This window comes from Humulus lupulus, chromosome 4 (assembly GCF_963169125.1).
Source record: "Humulus lupulus chromosome 4, drHumLupu1.1, whole genome shotgun sequence".
NCBI lineage: Eukaryota > Viridiplantae > Streptophyta > Magnoliopsida > Rosales > Cannabaceae > Humulus > Humulus lupulus.
This window is the reverse complement of record NC_084796.1, coordinates 7292183-7314311: the sequence shown is the minus strand read 5'-3', so window position 1 is coordinate 7314311 and position 22129 is coordinate 7292183. Positions and strand designations below refer to the sequence as shown.

General features: G+C 33.7%; 3 protein-coding genes across 4 annotated transcripts; 1 reads left to right on the top strand and 2 right to left on the bottom strand.

The window, feature by feature from the left end:
* Window positions 1-926: 926 nt before the first annotated feature.
* LOC133829841 (transcription termination factor MTERF9, chloroplastic-like) lies at window positions 927-2940 on the bottom strand. Its single transcript, XM_062259652.1, has one exon. The coding sequence runs from the start codon at window positions 2490-2492 to the stop codon at window positions 1347-1349; it is 1146 nt and encodes a 381-aa protein (XP_062115636.1). The 5' UTR covers window positions 2493-2940; the 3' UTR covers window positions 927-1346.
* A 1210-nt stretch (window positions 2941-4150) lies between these two features.
* LOC133829840 (uncharacterized) lies at window positions 4151-14749 on the bottom strand. The gene is made up of 14 exons (XM_062259651.1): window positions 14103-14749; window positions 12553-12642; window positions 12127-12189; window positions 11565-11651; window positions 11312-11464; window positions 11076-11221; window positions 10430-10664; window positions 10231-10341; window positions 8656-9714; window positions 8289-8552; window positions 7735-7920; window positions 6432-7586; window positions 5795-6133; window positions 4151-5427 (listed from the first exon to the last, which is right to left on the bottom strand). Exons 1-14 carry the CDS (start codon window positions 14523-14525, stop codon window positions 4864-4866), a joined length of 4875 nt encoding a protein of 1624 aa, XP_062115635.1. The 5' UTR covers window positions 14526-14749; the 3' UTR covers window positions 4151-4863.
* A 1657-nt stretch (window positions 14750-16406) lies between these two features.
* Window positions 16407-19017, top strand: LOC133829838 ((+)-borneol dehydrogenase 2). 2 transcript variants are annotated; one of them, XM_062259649.1, is made up of 2 exons: window positions 16407-16700; window positions 18052-19017. In XM_062259649.1, exons 1-2 carry the CDS (start codon window positions 16663-16665, stop codon window positions 18848-18850), a joined length of 837 nt encoding a protein of 278 aa, XP_062115633.1. In that variant the 5' UTR covers window positions 16407-16662; the 3' UTR covers window positions 18851-19017. The 2 variants fall into 2 exon arrangements, with proteins under 2 accessions (XP_062115633.1, XP_062115634.1); XM_062259650.1 differs by lacking the exon at window positions 16407-16700 and adding an exon at window positions 17040-17978.
* Window positions 19018-22129: the final 3112 nt, after the last annotated feature.

The window sequence follows — 22129 nt, the reverse complement described above, 5'->3', positions numbered from 1 at the left end:
ATGCAAAAAAGGGAGCATTTTAGTAGACATATAAACATATTCTAAAATAAAAGTTGCATAAGCAAACAAACGTTTCAGCACGACTTGAATTGACTATCATTATAACAGAACAATGATTGATTTAGTTTGATGAGAGTGCAGTGAAAAATACTTTAAAATGCTTGACAAGCCAGCTGTGATTGTTCAGCTAATATAATTAAGCAAACATCTTCTTATTCCTAACATTTAACAAATCCACAAAAATACAAGCTTATCAAATAACAAAAACGTATCCAGAGAGAGTGCTCAAAGAATAGATTAAGGAACATTATGCAGAACTATCAGAACACAAACTCCTGGTAAAGAGAGTGACCTTGATCAACACTTATGGAAGAGCTGATGGCTGAAGCTTTTCTCACTGTTTTTTTATTGACAAACTGGTTGAAAACTTGAATTCTCAACTTACACATTGCCCATTAATTGGTCACTGGTCAAGGTAAGTATTTCTATTTTGACCACTGTCTTTTCATGAAAAAGAAATATCATTTAATTTAGTATAAATTTTGTGTTTTATGTTATTACGAAATTATTTTAAATGCTACAGGCCCGAAGAAGATGATGAATGAAGACTACTCAAGAGAATATTAAGGATGCAGAGGAGACCATCTCTGCTTTTGAGATGTTTACAATATTTCACTCTCTGCAACAATGCTTTTGAGATGTTTACAACAATGCTTTTGAGATGTTTACAATATTTCACTCTCTGCAACAATGCTTGTCCAGTGCATGTATGAGTTCTAGGTACACAATAAAAAACAAGCAAATGATACATAAAATCATTTTTAAATACAGAGTAAGGTGATGAGCTCGTTATTAGTGTTAAATGTAGTACTAATAGTTTGCTCATTAATAATAAGCTGTTGAGAAGCAGTTTAATTTTTTATTGATTGAATAGATTTAGAAAAAATAAAAAGTTACAACAATCAAATCCGTAGGCATGATAAATTTAGGCTGCAAATTTGTTACTTACACTTAAATCCAACTAGTCAAGTTTAGTGGTTATTTATACACAATTTCATTAATAGTTTTTAAAGGCTATATATCAAAAGACCAGACCTCTAAACATTTCTCTAACATTTGAAGCATGCTTCGAATATCACAACCAGTTGTTAAGAATTTCCCATTTTGTATCATGGTCAGTTTATTTGGTTCAAGCAAAAAATCAATATTTTGATCAATTTTAACTCTGCTATAAAAACTTGTTCTTTGTGCACAATGTACTCAATTTTCAGAAAACTGAGCATCACTGTTTTTCAACATATTCAACAAAACAGAAAGAATACCTGAGCTAAAAGAAAACAGCACATTCAGAAAGGAAATCCCAGGTTGCAGTTCTTCTTTGAGGTCACTGCCAAACGCTTAATCTCTTTAGCATTTAAGTAAAACTCAATTAACTCGTCAGCAACATCCTTGGGCTGACAATTCACAAATGCCTTGAGAAATCTCTTTTCTGTCATTCTTAATGCCCTCAACATGTCGGATCCTTTGATATGCAATTCCAAAGCCATGTCCTTCATCTTCTCTGCAAGAAGAAACCGCGGTTTCAATACAGCTTCTAGGTTACAATACAACAAGTTTGGATGATCAAGGACAACTCCAGCTGGAATCTTCATTGTGCCTAGAATGAATGTCATGTTTCTCTGAACTTTGTCCACTGATAGTGTCAACAAAAGAGGAGACCGCCCCAAAAGCCTAAAAACCTCTTCCTCGCTAAACCCGAATTTTTCAAGGTTTGCAATCTTACTACGAATTGTTTCAAGGCGAGAGACACCGATGAGGGTGACAATGTACTTGTACATCTTGGACTTGTGGGAAATCCCAGTTTTGTGTATGTATTCCATCTTCTCGTCATTAAATGAAGTTCGCGGGATTAAGGTTGGTCGGAGTAGAAGCATTGCAGTCAAGTCCTTTTTGCTCAATCCCATGTCTTCGTACAATGCTACGGTGGGTTTGATTTTGTTCTGGAAATCGTAAGTCAGCAAAGAAGGGTTCCTAACAATGGCTTTGATAAGAACTTCATTCGACTCAAACAATGACATGAGATACTGAAGTCGTTCGTCAAAGCAACGATTGATACGACAACTAAGAAATCGAGGGCGACAGTTTATGATCTTCACAAGTTCAGAAGCAGTGATACCCAAGCCACTCAATAGACTGAGCTTGGACTGAAGTTGGACAAGGTCAGCATTCTTTAAAGAAGGCCTTCGTATAAATATCTTCGATACATCTTCTTCATTACAACCCCAACTCCTCAAAACCTCTCCAGACCCCTTTGACTGGTCTTCACCTTCATCTTTAACACTCTCTACTTCAGCTTGACAATTCGTCGAACAGGTCGTGGTCGAGCAGAATACACGTGTTTCAAACATCCATCTCTGTGAAATAGAAAACAAACTTGGAAAATTCGGCACAACACGACGGACATTAACGAAAATACCAAGCCCGGATTTCATAGTAGAACTTTTCACAATGTTGAGAATTGTTAGCACTATGTCGCAGACTCGTATATATGAAGCTAACCGCAATAATTTTCCAACTTTTTCAACTACGAGTGCTTAACATCCAAAATGAATAAATGGGTCTTTCTCAAATCGAAGTTTCCTCGTCTTTGAATTGTCTGTATCGGCATAGACTTAGTTTCACTGAAAACTTTCAAGCTCCAAGCTTTATGAAAAGCTTTCACTTTTGACAACTGTGTTAGAGGTGAAGAAGAAGAAGAAGAAGAAGAAGAAGAAGAAGAAGAAGAAGCAGCATCTGCAATCAGTGAAGCCGAAGAAAATGTCGTTAAGAGAGGTTCTCAGAGATTACGACACCATGTGGTGTGAGTGAGAATACTCATAATTGACCAGAGAGTCTACGAAGAAGATCCAAACATATCTCGGATATGCTGTGCTGAGTGTGTGTTTTTAAATAGCTAATTCAATATTTAGTTAAAACTATTATCCAAAGAAAATCCCATACACTAATTTTTCTTGTAGAATTTTTCTCAGAATATTGGCTCCAAAATTATATTGGAAATCCCATTTTAAACTGTTGAACTATTAAACAATTTTCAACCTAATACAAAAATTTGTAATAAAATGTGTAATATTACAAGTATTATGTATAATAATTTATTATAACTTTAATCATTAAAATCCTCAACTTAGACTAAAATATTTTGACTTTTATAATTGAAATTAATTATAATTATTGTATATTATGTATTTCTACTATTAGTATTACTAGGGCCGGCAATTCATGTTCTGAGATTATATCCGTGTCGTGTCGTATCGAAGTTCATGTATTATAAGCAAACTATATCCGACCTATCCATTTATTAATCATCTCAAAAACTAAAACACAAACTTAATCTGCTTATAAACAAACAAGTTATCTATTTAACCTGGTTATAAACGAATCAAGTTAAATTAATATTTTAGAGTGTGGTTTATAATTTCATGTTCAATGAACAAATTCAAATATGTCATTCAAATGTTAACTCACATAGCACATATTTAGATGAATAAATTACTCATTTAACCTATGTAATATTCAAAATATAAATTTATACCAAAATAGCCATATTCATATATATAGTAATTATATATGTCTTAATTTATACTTAAATTAGTTACCTCTACCTAACATATTTAACTTAATTTACCGTGTACCTATTTATACTAAATCCAAACCAACTAATTTTGTATCGTTTTCGAGTCGTGTCATGACCTATATTCAAGGAAAATATTTCAAATCAATTTATTTATTTATTAATATACTCTCTATAAAAAAAAAGTACAAACCAACTTGTTCAAATCAGTGGTTACATTACTTTCTTGTATAGTTCATTATTGAACATATATCTAATCATTATAGCATGGGATGGTCAATTTGTAAAGCTTGACGGTCTAGAAACTAGAGTCCCTTAATTCATTGAGATGAACTCGTCGGACATTCAAAGATTTGTAAACCATTCAAGTATTTAGTTTCATGCTTAGTATATTGTTTCAATCAAAATAATCAATATTTTGATCAATTAAAACACTGCCATATAAACTTGTTTCATAGGGAACGAGGAACTTCGAGCTTTTACCAATTTGCAATCACATCGTAGAGTTGAACATACAAGTTTTATACAACAAAAATATTGATCTTGAATTTGCTAGGAAATGAATGATGATGCTTCATCAGTCACAAACACATTACATACTTGAAAAGTTCTGAGAGAAATAACCGTCTGTTCTAGCAAAACTTTTATGAATTGAATAGTACATAATTAGCTATAAAAAGTTAAGATAAGAGACTGGGCTACAAAAAAGGATATGTGAAGGAATATTCCACATTTTTTTTAGTTCTTTCTACTTACAGAGATGTCCAACAAACACATTGGCAAGAACCTCTTGTGGTCGACTAGTATTATTCATAACCAACTTGGAACGCTCGATTTTTTTAATTTCGAGTACAACAAAGGTAGGTAACTATTAGCACCCTATAGCATAACAAAAAAGCTCTGGCCTGCATAGAGAATCGTAAATTGTTTTCACACCTATATCTATCATATTCTTTTCAAAGAAGAGAATTGTAAGTTAGGAACAAAGTAATGCCTGCTTAGAAGATTTTGAGTCCTCACCATTCTTGCTTTCCAACCTAAACAGCAAGTAATCATTTGTGTACCTGTACCATTTTATGAGTTTTGAACTTTAGGAGCTTAATTTCGGTTGTAATCATATCAATTGCACTGTCTGGTTGGTATGGAGTGGGCTCGAGGCTACAGTTCCCAATCCTGATGAATGGCAGTTTGGGAAAAACGAAATGTCTGTCGGCAAATCACCAAAAACCAATCTATTCTTCCGTGTTGGCTCCGTGAGAATCACTTTCAGGATTATCATCCATCTCCCCATTCAAATGGCTCTCGGGCGGTAAATCCTCATTCGGACCATTTGATTTTGCGTCTTCTTTCATGTTGCTTTCATCTGGTACATTTTCAGGTGCACCATTTTCAGAGTCTTCTTTCATGTTGCTTTCATCTGGTACATTTTCAGGTGCACCATTTTCAGAGTCTTCTTTCATGTTGCTTTCATCTGGTACATTTTCAGGTGCACTATTTTCAGAGTCTTCTTTCATGTTGCTTTCATCTGGTACATTTTCAGGTGCACCATTTTCAGAGTCTTCTTTCATGTTGCTTTCATCTGGTACATTTTCAGGTGCACCCTTTTCAGAGTTTGGTGCTTCAGCTGCTTCGGACATGCTTTCATCTGTTGGATTATTTTCTGCTGCACCATTTTCGGCAGTTGGCGCTTCAACTTCCATGCCATTGGGCCAGGATGTTGCATTTTGATGGTTATTCTGCTCCTCAAACACCCCTGTTGTTAGAGCTGCTTGTCCCGGATAAGGTGTGAACTTTGCCTGACATGAGAAGAAAAGGGGTGTCAGTATATTCCACATTTAGTTTAGAAACCATGTAAAATAACAGAATTGCAACTAATGAGAAAGGATACATGAGAGCTGGTTAAGGCAATGCCTGAAAACTAGTGCAAATGAGAGAATGTATATTGACCAACCTGGCTGATGTATAAATGCAATTATAAAATATTAGCAAGGACAATAGAGAAAGAAAGGTATAAGGAGAAAGAGCTCCACGCAAATTCCACTGTTGTTATACTTCGAAATAAAGCATTAACAAGTAACAAGAGAAGAGATTCATCCAAAATATGAAGAAACAAAGGAGAAGGTCGGATATATCACCATTCACCACATGAAGATAGCAATATACCTGATAAAGCTGCTGGTAGATGGTAACCATCTCATCGACACTACTGACAAAATGTGTGGGACCAGTGTCTTCTACATGGCGTTCTGTGTATGATGAAATCTCGCTTAAATTAAGCCCAAGGCGGTCAGGCCTCTGAAGTAGAAGTTGAAATGTGGGTTGAAGTTCATAGCACTGCTCAAACAAAGAGCGGCGACAAAACACATACAGGCCAAGTCGAGCACGAGACATGGCAACAACCAATCTTCTAACATCACGAAGGTGACCAACAAACCGAGTACGCACGAGTGAGAGCAATATAAAATCATTCTGCTGACCTTGAAACTTATCAACTGTTGTAACCTGAAAGACATTAAGAAGAACAGCATTGTAGAGATGGAATCTTAAACCACAGTTAAAAGGATAAAAGAGAAGCTAAAAATGCTACTGGGTCACAAGGGATAAAATTATAATTAAAAAAAAATAAGTGACTAATAAAACGCTTTTTGACCCCAACTACAGAATCACAACATCTCGAATAAAACGTTTTTTGAATCCTGCCTTCAATGGTTATAATCAATTGGATTTCATATGATCAAACTCTCCTAATCCTGCCAGTATATCAATTTTTGTATTGTAAAAGAGGGCATATAATGCATACCTTGCTAGGAGGACCGATGAAGTCATATGGAACACAACGTCGATTTATAACATCACGAAGCAAGAGCTTCTGTCCATTGTATGTTGTCAAAATAGAAATTTTATTTGCAGGATACCCTAGTAAGCGCATGTATATATAAACACTGACAATATACTCAGCCTCTCCTTCATTTTGGTAGAACCAAGGTGAAGGGGCAGTCTCACCCTTACCGTGATAGTCTGGGACATCTATCAATTGATAGTCGTATGAGAACCCAGCATTTGCTCTCTGAAATATTGCACCCTCTTTAACAAATGAAAGGTCTCCCAAATCTCTGTACCTCCAGTTGTAAAGTTCTGCAATGCTCGGCCGAGCTCTACCCTGGGCATTAAGTTCAATATAAGGAATACCAAGACGAACAAATCTTGTAAAGAGACTTTGATCCATGTGGCTATACTTCTGGAAAGCCATGTTCTTAACAACAGGAGGCAATTGATGATGGTCACCGATCAGAATGCATCGTTTAAGCCGTGCATAACCATCTTCCTGCCTCTGGAGCAACATTGGAATGAATGTTTCAATCTCCAAAATCTGGGCACTTTCTTCCATAAGCAAGTTGTCATACTTGAAGCCCAACTGAAGAAAGTCTTTCCTCTTTAAAGCTGCATGAGTGCAAGTCATGGCAACAATCTTGGCCTGCTTTGTCATCAAATAATTTGCTCGATCAGCTGTTGATTTGAGTAATTCAAATGCCCTACACTCTTCAAGTTCTTGGAACATAGTCTTGAGATGACTAAAGCATCCTTTAGCAGCCCACATGTCTTTATCAAATGACTCCCCAGTAAAGACTGGATGAGCTGTGTTGGAAAAGAACTCCTTGAATGGAAAGCGATCCTTAACAAACGATGGTTTATTTTCATTCTCAGCACAAGCGGCCAGAAATTGCTCCCAGCGGGAGTACACATGAAGCAGCCAAAAGTACCCAGCTGTTTCACAGGTATAACCAACATCCTCGGGGAGTTGGAGAGATCTTGCCAGCCTCTCCACTTCACCGAGTAATTCTAGCCGCCTTACAAGCATTGCATTCACACGACCTTGTCGGCTGAAATCAAGATCAGTTGCAAGCTCTTGTTCTCCTTGACCAAGTCGAAGAAGATAGCGAGCAGGCACATCCCTCTGAAATTTCAAATGATTAATTAAAAAGTTAAAATATAAATACACCCACACACACAACAATGTATTACTAATACTACAGGTGCTATGTTCATAATATAAAGTCTAATACTTGTATTTTTCCCGTTGTAACTAAATTCAGAACACATACCTGCATTATCTTCTCAAAAAGGTCATTAAGGGCCTGGTTGGAATGAGTAATTATCAATGTTCTCTGAGTAGGACAATTATGATATAGAACATTCAGGATCTGCACAGCAGTATCAGTCTTTCCTGTACCAGGTGGACCCACAACCATCGTTAGTCCTGGCTGAACTCCTGAGATGATTGCTCCAATCTGCACAGCATGAGAGAATACAAGTAATCAGTGAAACATGGAGTACATAACACAAACAAAAGCTTCTGCAAAGTCTACTTTGGTTGAAAATTCAACTAGATCAAATTCAGAAAAACCATTGGAAGGGGGACAATGATAAAGGAAAAAGAAAAAGATTACTTGAACCAAACAATTTACCAAAGGCAAATTTTTTTATTTCAAATTTCCAAAGTTGGTACCATGTAATTCGTTTCAAAATTTCAAACATACTAGTAGTACCCAGCAAAGAAAAGAAAGATAAATCAGCAGATAATATTAATTTAACCTCCCCAAGAAAATCCACTTATTTAAAGAAAAGTAACATATTGAAAAAAGAAGTTGTATAGCACCTGTATGGGGGTAAATCTAACTGAGTTCAGTCTCGGTTGATCTTGGGGATAAGGACCACGGTCAGGAGGGGTGTATGCCTCAACAAAAAGTTTCTCTTTCTCACTATCAGCATTTACCATGGAAACATCATTCTTTGAATCAGCTGTAGACTTCTTATTCCCTGGAAGAGCATGAGTGCTGCTTTTCAACATCTTGGGAAGAGTAATTCTGAAAGGAGGTCTAGGATCCAAATTTTCTGTACCATCTGAATTCGTATAACAAACCTGAAATTTGGTATATGGAAAGGAGAATGATTCATCAGTAACATTACCCTACAAATTTATACATAACTCTTCGTACCCAAAAAAAAGGAAGAATTTCAGCTACCTGATAATCTGGAAAACTTTCCTTCAAATGCTCTGCATCAAGAAAAGTATCTTTGAAATCCACTGTTTTCAAAAGATCAGGCATATTAGTCCATTGTGCTGCAGAAGGATTCCCGTAACCCAGAAATATATTGTGCAACCAGTCAGGAACGATGCAATACTCATTCATAAGATCCCTTATAGATTCTAAAATAGCTTTGAAGTTGTTCTCCTTAGGCTTCCTCCTCATCAATATATTAAAAGTCCCATAAACATCTTCTTCACCTTTCTCAGCGATATTGCTTACATCCATGTGGTATTGTGCTGTATCTAATGCTACAGTTACAGTTCTCAGTTCCCCTTTTGGAGGCTTCCATTCATCCCGTTTAATTTTTCCAGTAAAATCATTCATTAAAGTTCCCTCCTCATCACGCATCTCAATAACTTCACACCCCCGTACATATTGAAGGCCAAGTCTTTGTGGGACACTAGCCTTGGCAGCTTCTTCTGCACTTAGAGGCTCAAATGAAGGGCGGATAGAAAGTAGAAACAGAACATCATGCTCCTTAAGAGAATTCCATTCTGATCTTATCTGTGCTTTATAACTGGAAATGCTAAAAGTGACTTCTGCTGTTACAGAAGATGGTTTAACTTCTCCAATGTTTGGCTGCTTTACCTCAGCAATTTTAAATTCTCTAATTGGAACAGCCATCCTTGACCAGCCACGAAAAGCAGTTTCTCCTTCATTATTAATATAGGCCAGAAGATGTGGGACAGCTTCTTGAATATCCTCACGAATTTCATATGTTGATTCAAGACGGAAGAGATTGAAATTTCTCAAAAGATAATCATGAAGTGTTAGAAATTGTAAATTAAGTTTTGGAAGTGCCAGACAACCCTCTCCCGAGTAATTAATGCTAGGAACAACGCTTTCATCCCACATAATCTGTTCATTAGGGTAAAGTGGAAGAGCATTTATGGCTTCTTTTTGAGACTGTTGCTTCTCAAAAAAGGAAACCATGACTTCAATGAGAAAATCACCCCTATTGGACCAAGGATCATCTGTTGACACCAATTTGAGCTGCAATGAGGTAAAGGGTGTGAGCAACACTACCACAGAAAGTTACATGAGCTCAAATTAAGTGTTCCTCTAAAACACCAAATTACATGAATGAAAAAATCCACATTTTCTAAGGCCTCCCAAAGCAAATAGGCTAACGGCCAGTTCCAACCAGTATTGTATGCATATAAAGTAGCATACATTATACAAAATATTTGCATGTTACATACAGAGAAATATAGAATAGCAAAATCTTAAAATAATGCAGAAGAAATTACTTTGGCCTAGAAAAATAGACACTAATAAGAAACACCAAATCATAAACAACACACCATATTATTGCTAGCCACAAAATCAATAAGCAATCCAAGTTTCACACCAGTTGCAAACTAAGAGAGAGAGACAAACACACACAGTGACCAAACCATCTTCACACATTCTTAAGAGGTTTCATTAAATTACGAAGAAATAAAAACCGGTACTTATCACATTAAAAGCATACATAAAACCTGGCAATCAATGTGTCATGAAAAATACCTTGTGACAAACCAAATCCTTCAATTCATCAGAAGAAAGTACAGACAATTTCTTGGAGAGATCATTACGCTTGTTAATTGCACCAATGTTAGCCAGCGCAAGGTCCCTTAACTACAACAAAAGAAAAATCAAAGTTTAACTATTATCTAAGGCAGAATGATTTATAGTTTATACTTTCAATCAATTCTCATATACTGACCTTGGGAACCTTTTTAAAAGCAAGTAGTTGGAAAGATTGCAGGCGATCATAGTGAGACTGAAGCACCTCATCATCAGTCAGCTGTGTTCCAACATGATCATTAATCTCAAAGCCTTCATAAAACTGTAGCAAATCCACAAGTTGTGCAAAGAGTTTTCCCTTTTCATGTCTATAAAGAGCACTTAAGTGGCATTTTGCAACAACAGCAACATCAGCAACAAGAGGCCTCAAGTACCTGTGACCAAATTTTAGAAGGGAGAAGTATAATAGTAAGAAAAGTCAAAATAGCATATGATAGAAAAAGCATCAACTTTTTAATAAAATCAGATTGAAGTGAGTTTGCAAAAGTCTAAGAGAGAAACTAATGCATGGCAAACAAAATAACGTGCTTCCACAATTATTGGATAAAAAGTATGAACTTAGGAATGGTAGAAAGTAAAATACATGAGGAGTTAGATTAACAATAAAAAGAATAGCTGATGGGAAGAACAAGAGAATATTCCCAAATAATCCCTCTATCCTTTTTGCTAAGTAAATATCTTTCCATACACACACACACACAAGTATCTTCGCTGCACTTGATGTCAACATTTAACTAAGTGTCGGAAAAGGAATCATTTTAAAAAAGAGGAAAATGTGATAATACCTCCTTGTTGGCAGCTGGCTCAAAAGGTCAATTAGAAATTCCATAAATCTCTCGCAGTACAAGATACATGCATCACCAACCTGACCAATTTTATAAGTATCTCCATTGATACTCTGCTCTGAGGGAAAAACTTTGCAATCAAGTATCTGTAAGGGCATGAAAAGCAGCCATTAGTTCCTCCATATATACAATGATTTACCAAAACATATCACCAAAAAGTAAGTGTGAAAAACAACCTCAAGAAATTCCTCAATGAGACATCTCAAAAACTTCACTTCAGGCATATTTACGGGATCAAAAGGCTCTCCTCGTTTCGCAACTTCCTTGGCCTCCCTTTTTAGCATTCTCTTCCATTTCTTGATCAAATCCGTGTTCAAAGAAAGCTCCATCTACAAATCAAAAAAGCGAATCACAAACATATAAAAATTTCTGGTCATGTATAACTCCAATTAAAAAAATTGCCATATGAATATGACAATTGAAGCTTACCTGAAATCTACCATAGGACAAACTGTGCCAAGTTGGCAAACTTGCCAATCTAAGGATTGTCTCACTGACAACCTCATCTTCCAAACTCTGCCAAACAATACCATTGTTAAAAAATTCTCACAAATGTCCAAATTTCTATATGGTCCTAAAATGTCACAAATCATATACTCAAATATCCAGACAAATCAGAATCATAGACAAAAATTGCCATTAAATATTCAGCATGCAGCAGTTCTATTTATCATGCCACTCACTAATCAGAAAACACTCAAATGTGAAACAAAAGTAAAAAAATGAAAAAGTACCAAAACTATGCAATGTGAAGCAAGCAGTGACATCCAATATCAACAATATGCTACCTACTTCAAAATTTACCAGCCTAGAATAAACTGAAATCTAGAGTAATCCGAGGCCTAGTCAATTCTTAAAAGTAAAACAGTGAACAAGATCTTACAATATAACTCTGATAACATGAAAAATAAATAATTACCTGCAATGTCAATCACAAAGTTAAAATATTTGACTGCTTATAAAGAAAACTTAATTGCAAAAGAAATTATACCTGAAATGCATTAATCATGAAGACCAAATAATTTGTCTTCTCTGCGATACTTAGTTCTCTTCCCTGCAACCAAGATTGGAAATAACACCTTAATCATTAATCTAAAACACCAACATCAATCATATGCAATCTTTTATCTGACTTCTGGCTCAACTTGATAAATTACTAACTAGTAGGTGATCCACAAGAACAAAGCACGTTGTGGGTTTCATATTACAATGGTGTGAAACTATTATCAGTATGTTTCCAAACAAGAAAGGCAAGCTAGGAGAACTAATGTCATAGATAACAATTTATCACCTAAGCTTCCTGAGATTAAATGTCAAAATACAGTAAACTTCAAATCAAACTACATTAAGTGACCAAGTAATTATATGCTCTTACCAAAGGAGAAAAAAAATGACTTTAAAAAATATAGGCACAAACCTCCTTAAGACGAAGAACCCTCTGAAGAAAACCCTGAAACACATCTTTCCGATCATAAAAACAAACCCAAGCTGCTACATTTTCTCGAAACTGCAAGTTGAAAAGACAAATCAGTAATCTGACCATAATCTCTACTCAACACAAAGAAAAAAAGTAAAGAAGTAAAAAAAATAAAAATAAAATATGAAGAAGAATTATACTAATGTATCAGTTTATTTTTCAAAGAAAAATAAAAATCAATATAACAGACAAGTGCAATCCAGTCAGTCGCCTTATAATGTGAGGGAGGGGGCAATAAATTTGGAGTGTGTATAGTAAGAGGGAGATGTAGAAGGAAGATGAGGGGCAGAGAGCTTACTGGATGATTGAAATAGAGTAATTGATAGGTAGGAAGAACTTTTTTAGGGAGGAGATTAGGCAATGAATTTCTTCAATTTTTATAAATTTTTAATCCTTCCAACAATTCATTTGAGAGATTTTAGGAGTGAGCTGTTCACTAAAGTTGTCCACCTACAGCTAAAATATCCTTCTTTCTTCCACTTCTCCTTTCGTACAAACAAATTTGGCCTTCTTCTCTTCCATTCATACCAAACATTACAAGAAGAATATGGTTCTTCTTACTTTCTATCTTCTCTTCCAATTACAAAATAGACTAACTCATAAAACTTCTACTATTTAGAACCTATATTACCTCATAAGAACAAAAATCTACATACCAAACTCAAATAAAAGTACTTTAACTAGCCAATGTGAGTTTATCATTCATAACTCACCAACCCCCATTGCCGAAAAAACTGAATTATAAGCCTATGACATCTACTCCAAAAGTTCTGTAGATTTAATCCACTAAGTCACAGTCATTTTAGTAAGATGACTTGTCAACTGAAGTTAGTTGGTTATTAGTTTTTTTTTTTTTAAACTAACTTCGGTCCATTATATAAGAACCAAGTTAGACTATATTTAAAGACAGAGAGAGATTTAGCTGAGCTAGAGAAGAAGTTTACAGAGAGAAAACGTAGTGTATTCTTCTTGAGAAAGATTGAGAGAAGAAGGAAAGAACTAGTGAATGAAGCTGTGACGGAAGACTGAATAGGAGGAAATTCAGTGCTGGTTTCTTGGGGATTCAAGAGTGTCACAAGTCTTAGTTCTTTAGAGATTCTCTCGTGTATTCTTGTACTCAAAGATTGGTGTTTGTATTCTTACATACATATTAGTGGAACCTCTTCAAGAGGAAACTGGAGTAGGACATTTTAATGGTGTCCGAACCAGTATAAATCTCTGTCTCCATCTCTTTTGTTATTTTTTATTTGAGCGAAATAGTTTTATATCTGTTTGATGAATTGTTTAACCATTCCATTTTGATATTTGGTGTTTAAGTTGTTTGCCATTGTTGTAGTGAAATCCTACAAGTTCTCAAAACCAAAACATAAGTCTGAATCAATACAACAGTTTTTCTAAATTTCAACACTTATGCATACTTAGACAAGATACTAGCTTGTAATTTCAAAATCCAATACAATACTAAACATTCAAAGAGAAAAGCTCCAAACCTTTTCATTAATCATGATTATCATCGACATCACATGCTCGAAGGTCGCAGTCTCGGGATCGAAATTCGGCCAAAGATAGTTCTCCAAATACTGACTAACCTCCAAAATCATAACTCTCTGCAAAGGGACGGGCTTTCTCTGACCTTCTTTAACCAACAACTCCGTCTCATAAATCTCCTTCACCAGCTCCGGGTTGAACGGCTTCTTCGACTTCGCTGCTTCACCAGCTTTAGACCAATTCTCCATGGCAAGTTGCGTGAGCCGGTCCTGCTGAATCTCCGACAACGTTATCGAGCTGGGAAGCGTCGAACCGGGTTTGGACTCCACCGGCTTATCAGCCAGCTGGTGCTGCGACTCCACTGGGTACTCGGCAACATGGTGACGCTTGAAATCGTACGCCCCAGTGCCGTACACCTTCGTCATTGTCGTAATTTGATTCAGGACTCAGTGATAGAAAGAAGCAAAAACTAGGGTTTTAGAACCAGTTCAAGGGTTAGTAGGGCTTGTTCTGGTTTAAGATACACAAAGAGTGAAAGAGTTCATTGTCTGAGAAAGTGGAAGGGTTTTGATTTTAGGGTTTTTGAATTTTGGCTCTGAATCACAGAGCTGAGCGAAAGAGATGACTAGAAGACGAGGGAGTTACAGGCGGTATTGATTGGACGTACAAAAACGACACCGTATTTCTTAAAGATAAGTCGTTTTATAGTTTTTTTTTATGGAATAAGTCGTTTTATAGTTAAACGACGAAATTCTTATCCAGACAACATGTGTCGCTATAAGGCTAAAACGAGATGTCGTTTTTTAAAGAACGACAGTCAATATTGCAAACCCAAGTAATCATTTTTGGTTTATTATGATTTTTTTTTTCTGAACTATTACTATTATTAAATTTTACCCCAAGCCTTTCATCCAATTTTTTTTGCTAAATGGGGATGTCGCGACACTGAAGTATTGATGTGGCATTATCATATGTATAATTTAAAAAATAATTAAGATTTATTTCTCGAACTATTACCACTACCAAATCATAACACTCAAATTCAAAAAAAAATTAATTTAAACAATATTTTGAATGTTAAAAAGAAAAGATAAAAAAAAATATTAAACTAAAAATCCATTTAAATTAAATTAAATCATACAAAATTAAAAAATCAAATAGATAAAAACAAAACTATATTAAAATTTTCTCTTATTCTATTTCATTTTTTCTTACTTTCTTTCACTTTCCCCACTTTTACACCAACCAAACAATCTTAATAACACTCATCAATAAATCATAACAAAAACTCATCCAAAACAAAATTATCAAAACATATACAAATCAAAAATTCAATATCTCAAATTCACACACATTTTATGTTGATATTAACAACATAACAAAAAAAACCCAAAATTTTTATTCTTTTTCTGACACTTTTGCACCATCCAAATACCCTAAGCCAAATTTTGTCACCATCAAAAAAATCTAATTTCAATTGATTTTTAGTTTAATGTTTATTTTCTCTTTTTTTTTAATATTCAAAATATTGTTTAATTTTAAAATTTTAAAAATTTAGGAGGCACAATTTAGTAATGGTAATAGTTTGGAGGACAAGAATCTTATTTATTCTTTAAATTATAAACGATGCATTGACGTGCCAATACCGCATCGGTGCCCAAACTACCATATCACTATTTCATTAGCGAAATTGGACAAAAATACCACATTTCAGTAACTGAATAATTCATGAGTAATTTTTAATAAGCCATCAATTTTCTTGCCCAAACGACATCTCGCTGGGAATAAACGACTTGTATTTTCTTTTTCTTTACTTTGTCAAACATGTTCAGTAGAATTTCATCATTTTAAATAATAATAAAAAAATAATTATGCAAAAATCAAATAAACTCCATTATTTGTCCAAGTGGAAACATATGTTTTGTCCTAATAAATATTTTATCAAAAATAATAAGAATGTAATACAAAAATTATGCTATTTCAACTATTTTAAATTTATATAAATAATTCATTATCAAATATCAATAAAGACTACATTGTAGGGATATTCATAAATCTCACTAAATTTTTTATTTTATATTAAAAGATAAGTATATTGGGCCACAAATTATGCAATTGTTGAACTTAAATACTAATTTTTAATTTTCGAAGCATAAAAACATTTCTTTCATTTTTTTTTTTTGAGAAGTTCTAGTTTATATATTGCAACTTTATCATAAAGGTGATGTGAATAGTAGGAACTATTATTATTATTATATAAAGCAAGTGATGATGAACAAACAACTGTCTTTCACTCTGTGAGGTCAATGGAATTCTCTTGGCTCACATGCAAAATATCTCACATCACATTCACATGGTGCCACACATGGCTAAGTTATATAGAAACAAAACACTAATTAATATTCTACTATTATTATCATCATATTCTATGTTTCTCTCCAATTATCTCATTATTATATTATAATACTACCTATTTGCCCATCTACTCAGAGAGACTTGGAGTCTAGAGAAAGAGAAGAGAATCACTCAACTGAAGAAGAGGGTTGCAAATCAAGTACAGCCATGTCCAATCAAGAAGAGGGTTCACTTTCAAGCCAAAGGTGATTTTGTTTTATCTATCTTTTTTGGTAGAATAGTTTCATTTGAGTGGTGATTTGTCTTCAACATCAAACTTGGATACAGTTTCATATGAACTGTATATTGTTTTGAGATCTATGCTGATGAATTATATAATTACATATTGAATCAGAAAAAACTGAGACTGGTTCACCTTTGTGGGTATGACCCAATTGAGTTGTTTTCTGGCTTGCCTCAGATTCTGGTTCTCATCCCAATTCTGGGTTTTGCAAAGTTTTCCAACTGGGTTTGATTGGCTGACTTACTGTGCTAAATGTATATTTCTGACCTAATATCTCTCTATTTTCTTTGTTCTTTCATGTCTTGTTAGATTTTGCTGAAGTGATTTTGTGTTAGTTTATTAGTAATTACAGTTGTTTCTGAATTTATCTATACCCTAATTTATTTTCTTGCTTAATCTGTGATGTTAAAGAACTAGTCTCCAAATATGGTTAAATTAATTAAAATCAACTCAACACTGTATAACCTATAATGTCTTTTGGAAATTTTACCAAAAAGTTCTCAACTCTTCAAATTCTGGCATTGATGCTTCAGAGTCATAAGACTTGTACTGAAAATCTGCTTTTAGGCTCATTGTGGCTTAAAATCTTATCTTTTAATGGCCTGTGAAAGAAACTAATTAAGTTGTTAATTGATGGTTATGATCAATGTCAATACAAGATGAACTGATATTGACTTGAACACATGTTAGAACCATTCATTTAGTTTATAAAATGCATACAGAGTTTGTAGTTAGTAAGTAACAGAAGTTTTCAACTTTAAAACTCTTGGGGTAGTGGATCCCACTCACAATTGTGTGGATTGTACGTAATTTACTAAAATGACAGAAAATGGACCCTTGATTTGTTTGCTGTGAAAACTCTTCTTTGACAGAAAAAAAATAAAACCAATGAAAGTGGTGTTCGGAATCATTAAGAGTTAATTAACTTTGTTAACTGATTAGTTTAGCAGTGGTAAGTTACCACTCGTTACCCATTGTAACTAACTCTAGTTACTCTTATCTCAGCTCTATAAATATGTAGAGTCTTCTTTGTAATGATTCAACACTTCAAAAATACATTCTCATCTTTCATATACTGTCATTCTTATTTTCTTTCACAAGTGGCCCATCTTATCATAAACTAGTGCAATACAACATTTTTCTATACATCCTGGGTTACTATTTTGTTGCTTCTTTAGTTTTGTGCCTTGATCCCATCTGTTAGGTTGTTTGACTCAAGAAGAATAGCTCAAATGGTTAGGTAAGCCATTTGGAACAAAATCATTTAGTAAACAGTTAAATAATATTTGTTTTGCTCATTTTTTTTTCTTCAGACTGTTGGGGAAAGTAGCATTGGTCACAGGCGGAGCCACGGGTATTGGAGAGAGCATTGTTCGTCTATTCCACAAACATGGTGCAAAAGTCTGTTTCGTCGATATCCAAGACAACCTTGGGCAGCGAGTTTGTGAATCACTCGGGGGCGATCCCAATGCCTGCTATTTCCATTGCGATGTTACAAAAGAAGATGATGTTAGCCGCGCCGTTGATTTCACGGTTGACAAGTTTGGAACTCTTGACATCATGGTCAACAATGCTGGCATCTCAGGCTCGCCTTGCAAGGACATACGCAACGCAGACTTAAAAGAGTTTGAGAAGGTGTTCGACATAAATGTTAAGGGAGTTTTTCTAGGAATGAAGCACGCCTCTAGGATAATGATCCCAAAAAAGAAAGGCAGCATAGTTTCTCTGTGTAGTGTAGCAAGTGTACTTGGGGGAATTGGCCCTCATCCTTATACAGGCTCTAAGTATGCTGTTTTGGGGCTAACCAAGAATGTTGCTGCCGAGTTGGGAATTCATGGCATACGAGTCAACTGCGTTTCGCCTTATACCACTCCAACAAACTTGGCTCTGTCCCATTTGCCTGAGGAAGAGAGAACCGAGGATGCTTGGACAGGCTTTCGTGACTTCGCTAGACAAAATGCGAATCTGCAGGGCGCAGAATTGACAGTTGAGGATGTCGCTAATGCTGTGCTTTTCTTGGCGAGTGATGAAGCAAGGTACATTAGTGGGGATAATCTCATGATTGATGGGGGATTCACTAGTGTGAATCATTCATTTAGAGTCTTCAGATGAAGAAAAATGTTGGTATCCTGGATTGCATAGGTTGATTGGATTGGATGGCCATTTTGGAATGTTAGATTTCATCCAATTTTAAACCAAGGGTGATAGGTCTTAAAACCTTGGATCTGAATCAAGTTCTGTTTGAACTTTGCATTATATGTGAAAAATAAATTGATTCACATCTAGTTGTAGAATAGAACATAGATTTAGATGTGATCCCACATTGATCAAGGATAAAAAAAATATTAGATTTTAAGTGAATAAAATGTTGGTTTACCTCTCTTTCAAATTATAACTTTTAATAAAATAAATTAGTTTTCTCCAATCTTTTTTAATAATATAGGAATTTTTTTTTTAAAAGTTAATCCTTAATTCTAATGAGGAAACTTATAATTTTCAAACAAATAAATAGAATCACTTTGGTACAAATAATTTTTATTATGATAATTTTGGTACAAATCTATTTTTTTTAATGATATGAACTAATTTGTATTATAGGTTAAATATATATTTTTAAATTAGTGCAATATTGTTAATTAAACATTAAATACCAAAAATATTTTTTTTAATGATATGAACTTTCCGTAACACTTTTAGATTAAATATAAATTTAAAAAATGTTAGTTTGATATCATAAGATATAACTTGGATTCGGTTCAACAAGAAAACTATATCTTATGTGTATAATAAAATTATCTTAAATTTTTAGCTGGAAAACATGATATCAAAACAAAACAAATATATAAAAGACTTTCTCAATGATTATTATTTATGGATGTTTATCATAAATCACGGTAATGTGACAATATAGTGAAATAATTCACCAACAAGTAAATATTTATTTTTTCGTCAAGATTCTTTTTTTATGCATTAAATTTGATTTTTTTTGTCATAAGCAATGATGATTCTAACCAATAAAAGATGAGTTATATTCGAAAATTGACATGCTATAAAAAAAATAAAAAGTTTTCAACATTAGGGTTTTATAATAAATACATATGTTTCTAAAAAACTCCATTTTTAATATTGTTCTTCTTTATTCATAGTAAAAAATATACATGGGAAATGAAAAAAAAAATCGTTCATCTAGGGCTTGATATTATTCTTCTTTATTCAAAGTAAAAAATATATGTAGGAAATTACAAAATGGTGATGAATACCATTATATTTTTTTTTCTGGATTGTGATGGTATTCATCACCATATTGTAATCTCTTTTTTGTTTTGTTTATATTTGTGATTTTTTGTTGATTGCTGAGGATTTTTCACACCCTTGTATTCTTATTTTAAATTAATACTAGAAAGTTTTGTATAAAAGAAGAAAACGGTGAGATATGTGGTTTCATGATATTATATCTTGGTATTGTTCTCTTTTTAATTTGCAGTCAATTCATAATGACTTATCATTTGTGGTGTGAAATCTTTTCTCCTAGCATTAGTGAAATTTTCTAATTGGTTGTACAAGATTGGAAAATGATATGATTTTTTTTCTGCCTTTAAATCTTTACACTTTCGATTGAGTAGTTTTTGAAAATCAATCTTGGTGTTGAATAATTGATTTTTCACGGTGAGGAGATGATACCGCAATGGATGTGAATTTCTCTGGAAGTATGAGCTTTGATAAAATTATGAATCAATATATGCTTGGTTATTTTAGACTAATTTCACTCAAATTAGGAGATTTTTCTCATATCTGCATTTACATTTTTCCTTGTTTTCTAATTACATTTTTAGAGACTATAATTCATTTCCCATCTATTTGAACTCGCGATTGATTCATTTCCTCCATTCGATGTCGTATTCCATCAAGAATTTCTATTGAAAAGAAGAAAAAGATTATCACTTATCAAAAATAATAATAAAAGATTATAAATATATTAGAATGTGAAATTGCAAATAATGAAATCGATACCAATTTTGATACAAAACAATGAAAAAATGAGATGAAAAAAGTATTATGTTGAATTTGAAGATAGTGGAAAATTGATCCCAAAACAATGCAAATATGAAGACCTTCTATAAAAACTGCATCAGCAACTACAATAACAAGTATAATAAGGCTTCCCACCCCTAAAAATAATTGATGATGGCAGTTTTATTTTTTAATTGTAGTTGAAAATAAAATAAACTGATTTCAAGGTATTATTTATATGTGAGTATAATAGATACAAAAGCAACAATGTCAATCATTCTCTTTTTCTACTATAGAGAATCAACAATGCACCAAAGTTGTGTTGCTATTGTGTTGTTGTAAAGTTGATAGTAAAAACAGTGGCTCTTGTTGTTGCAGCCTTGATTACTTTGATATATGCATAATCAATTTGTCCACTCCAAAGCCCTCCATTTACCATTGGGCTTGATTGGAGCTTTACCATCACAGTCCGTATTTCCAATTGCTTCATCGACAACGTACTCAATAAATGTCGCTACAAAAACACCACAATCATTACAGAACAACAAAAAAACAACATATAACTAATCAAAAAAAGATAAACCAGCAAAACATAATAAAGCGTGAAACATAAACAAAATTTAATCGATACTTGCTTATTTTCTTACTCAAGCAAACCATAAAAGAGCCCAACACAACCGAAACACATAAAAAATCCAACACAGAACCCTAAAATAACACTTAATAAAATGAAAAAACAAAACACCAAAAGAATTATAAAATCTAGCTAGCACTAAACAATCTATCTCAATTATTCAAGCATCACATCAAACACATTGCATGCATTATGAAGAAAAAAAAGCACTAATATACACAAAAATAGAGCAAAATAAACCACAAAAAAAAAGTAAAATAAACATAAAAAGCAACAAGATAATAAAATACATAGGGAGTAAAGGTGAAACAATTTTAAAGTGTCCTCCTTGAGTCAATATCCGTTCCAAAAATTACTGATTGGACTCGATTCCCCTGCACCAAAATTTAAAGAAATAATGATTAACATTGTATTATATGAGTTGAAAAAGATAAATAAAGGTATGCTACATTCATTTAGGAGAGTATTAATAATTTTCAAAGTAATATATATTCTAACAAATATGATACCTGTTGGTCGATTAATATTAGATTTTGGTATTTGACTGCTAAGTTTCGACTTGTTTGCTTTGGAGATTTGTCTGCCACAATCATCTTGATTTTCCAAGGTTTTGTATTTGGGTGATCTAGTTGATCGAGATACATATTGTTGGCATTTTTTTCCAATGAAGATAGAAGAATATTACATGCATAAATATAATGTATTTGAATTATTAATTTATGAAATAATAGAATAATGGATTGAAA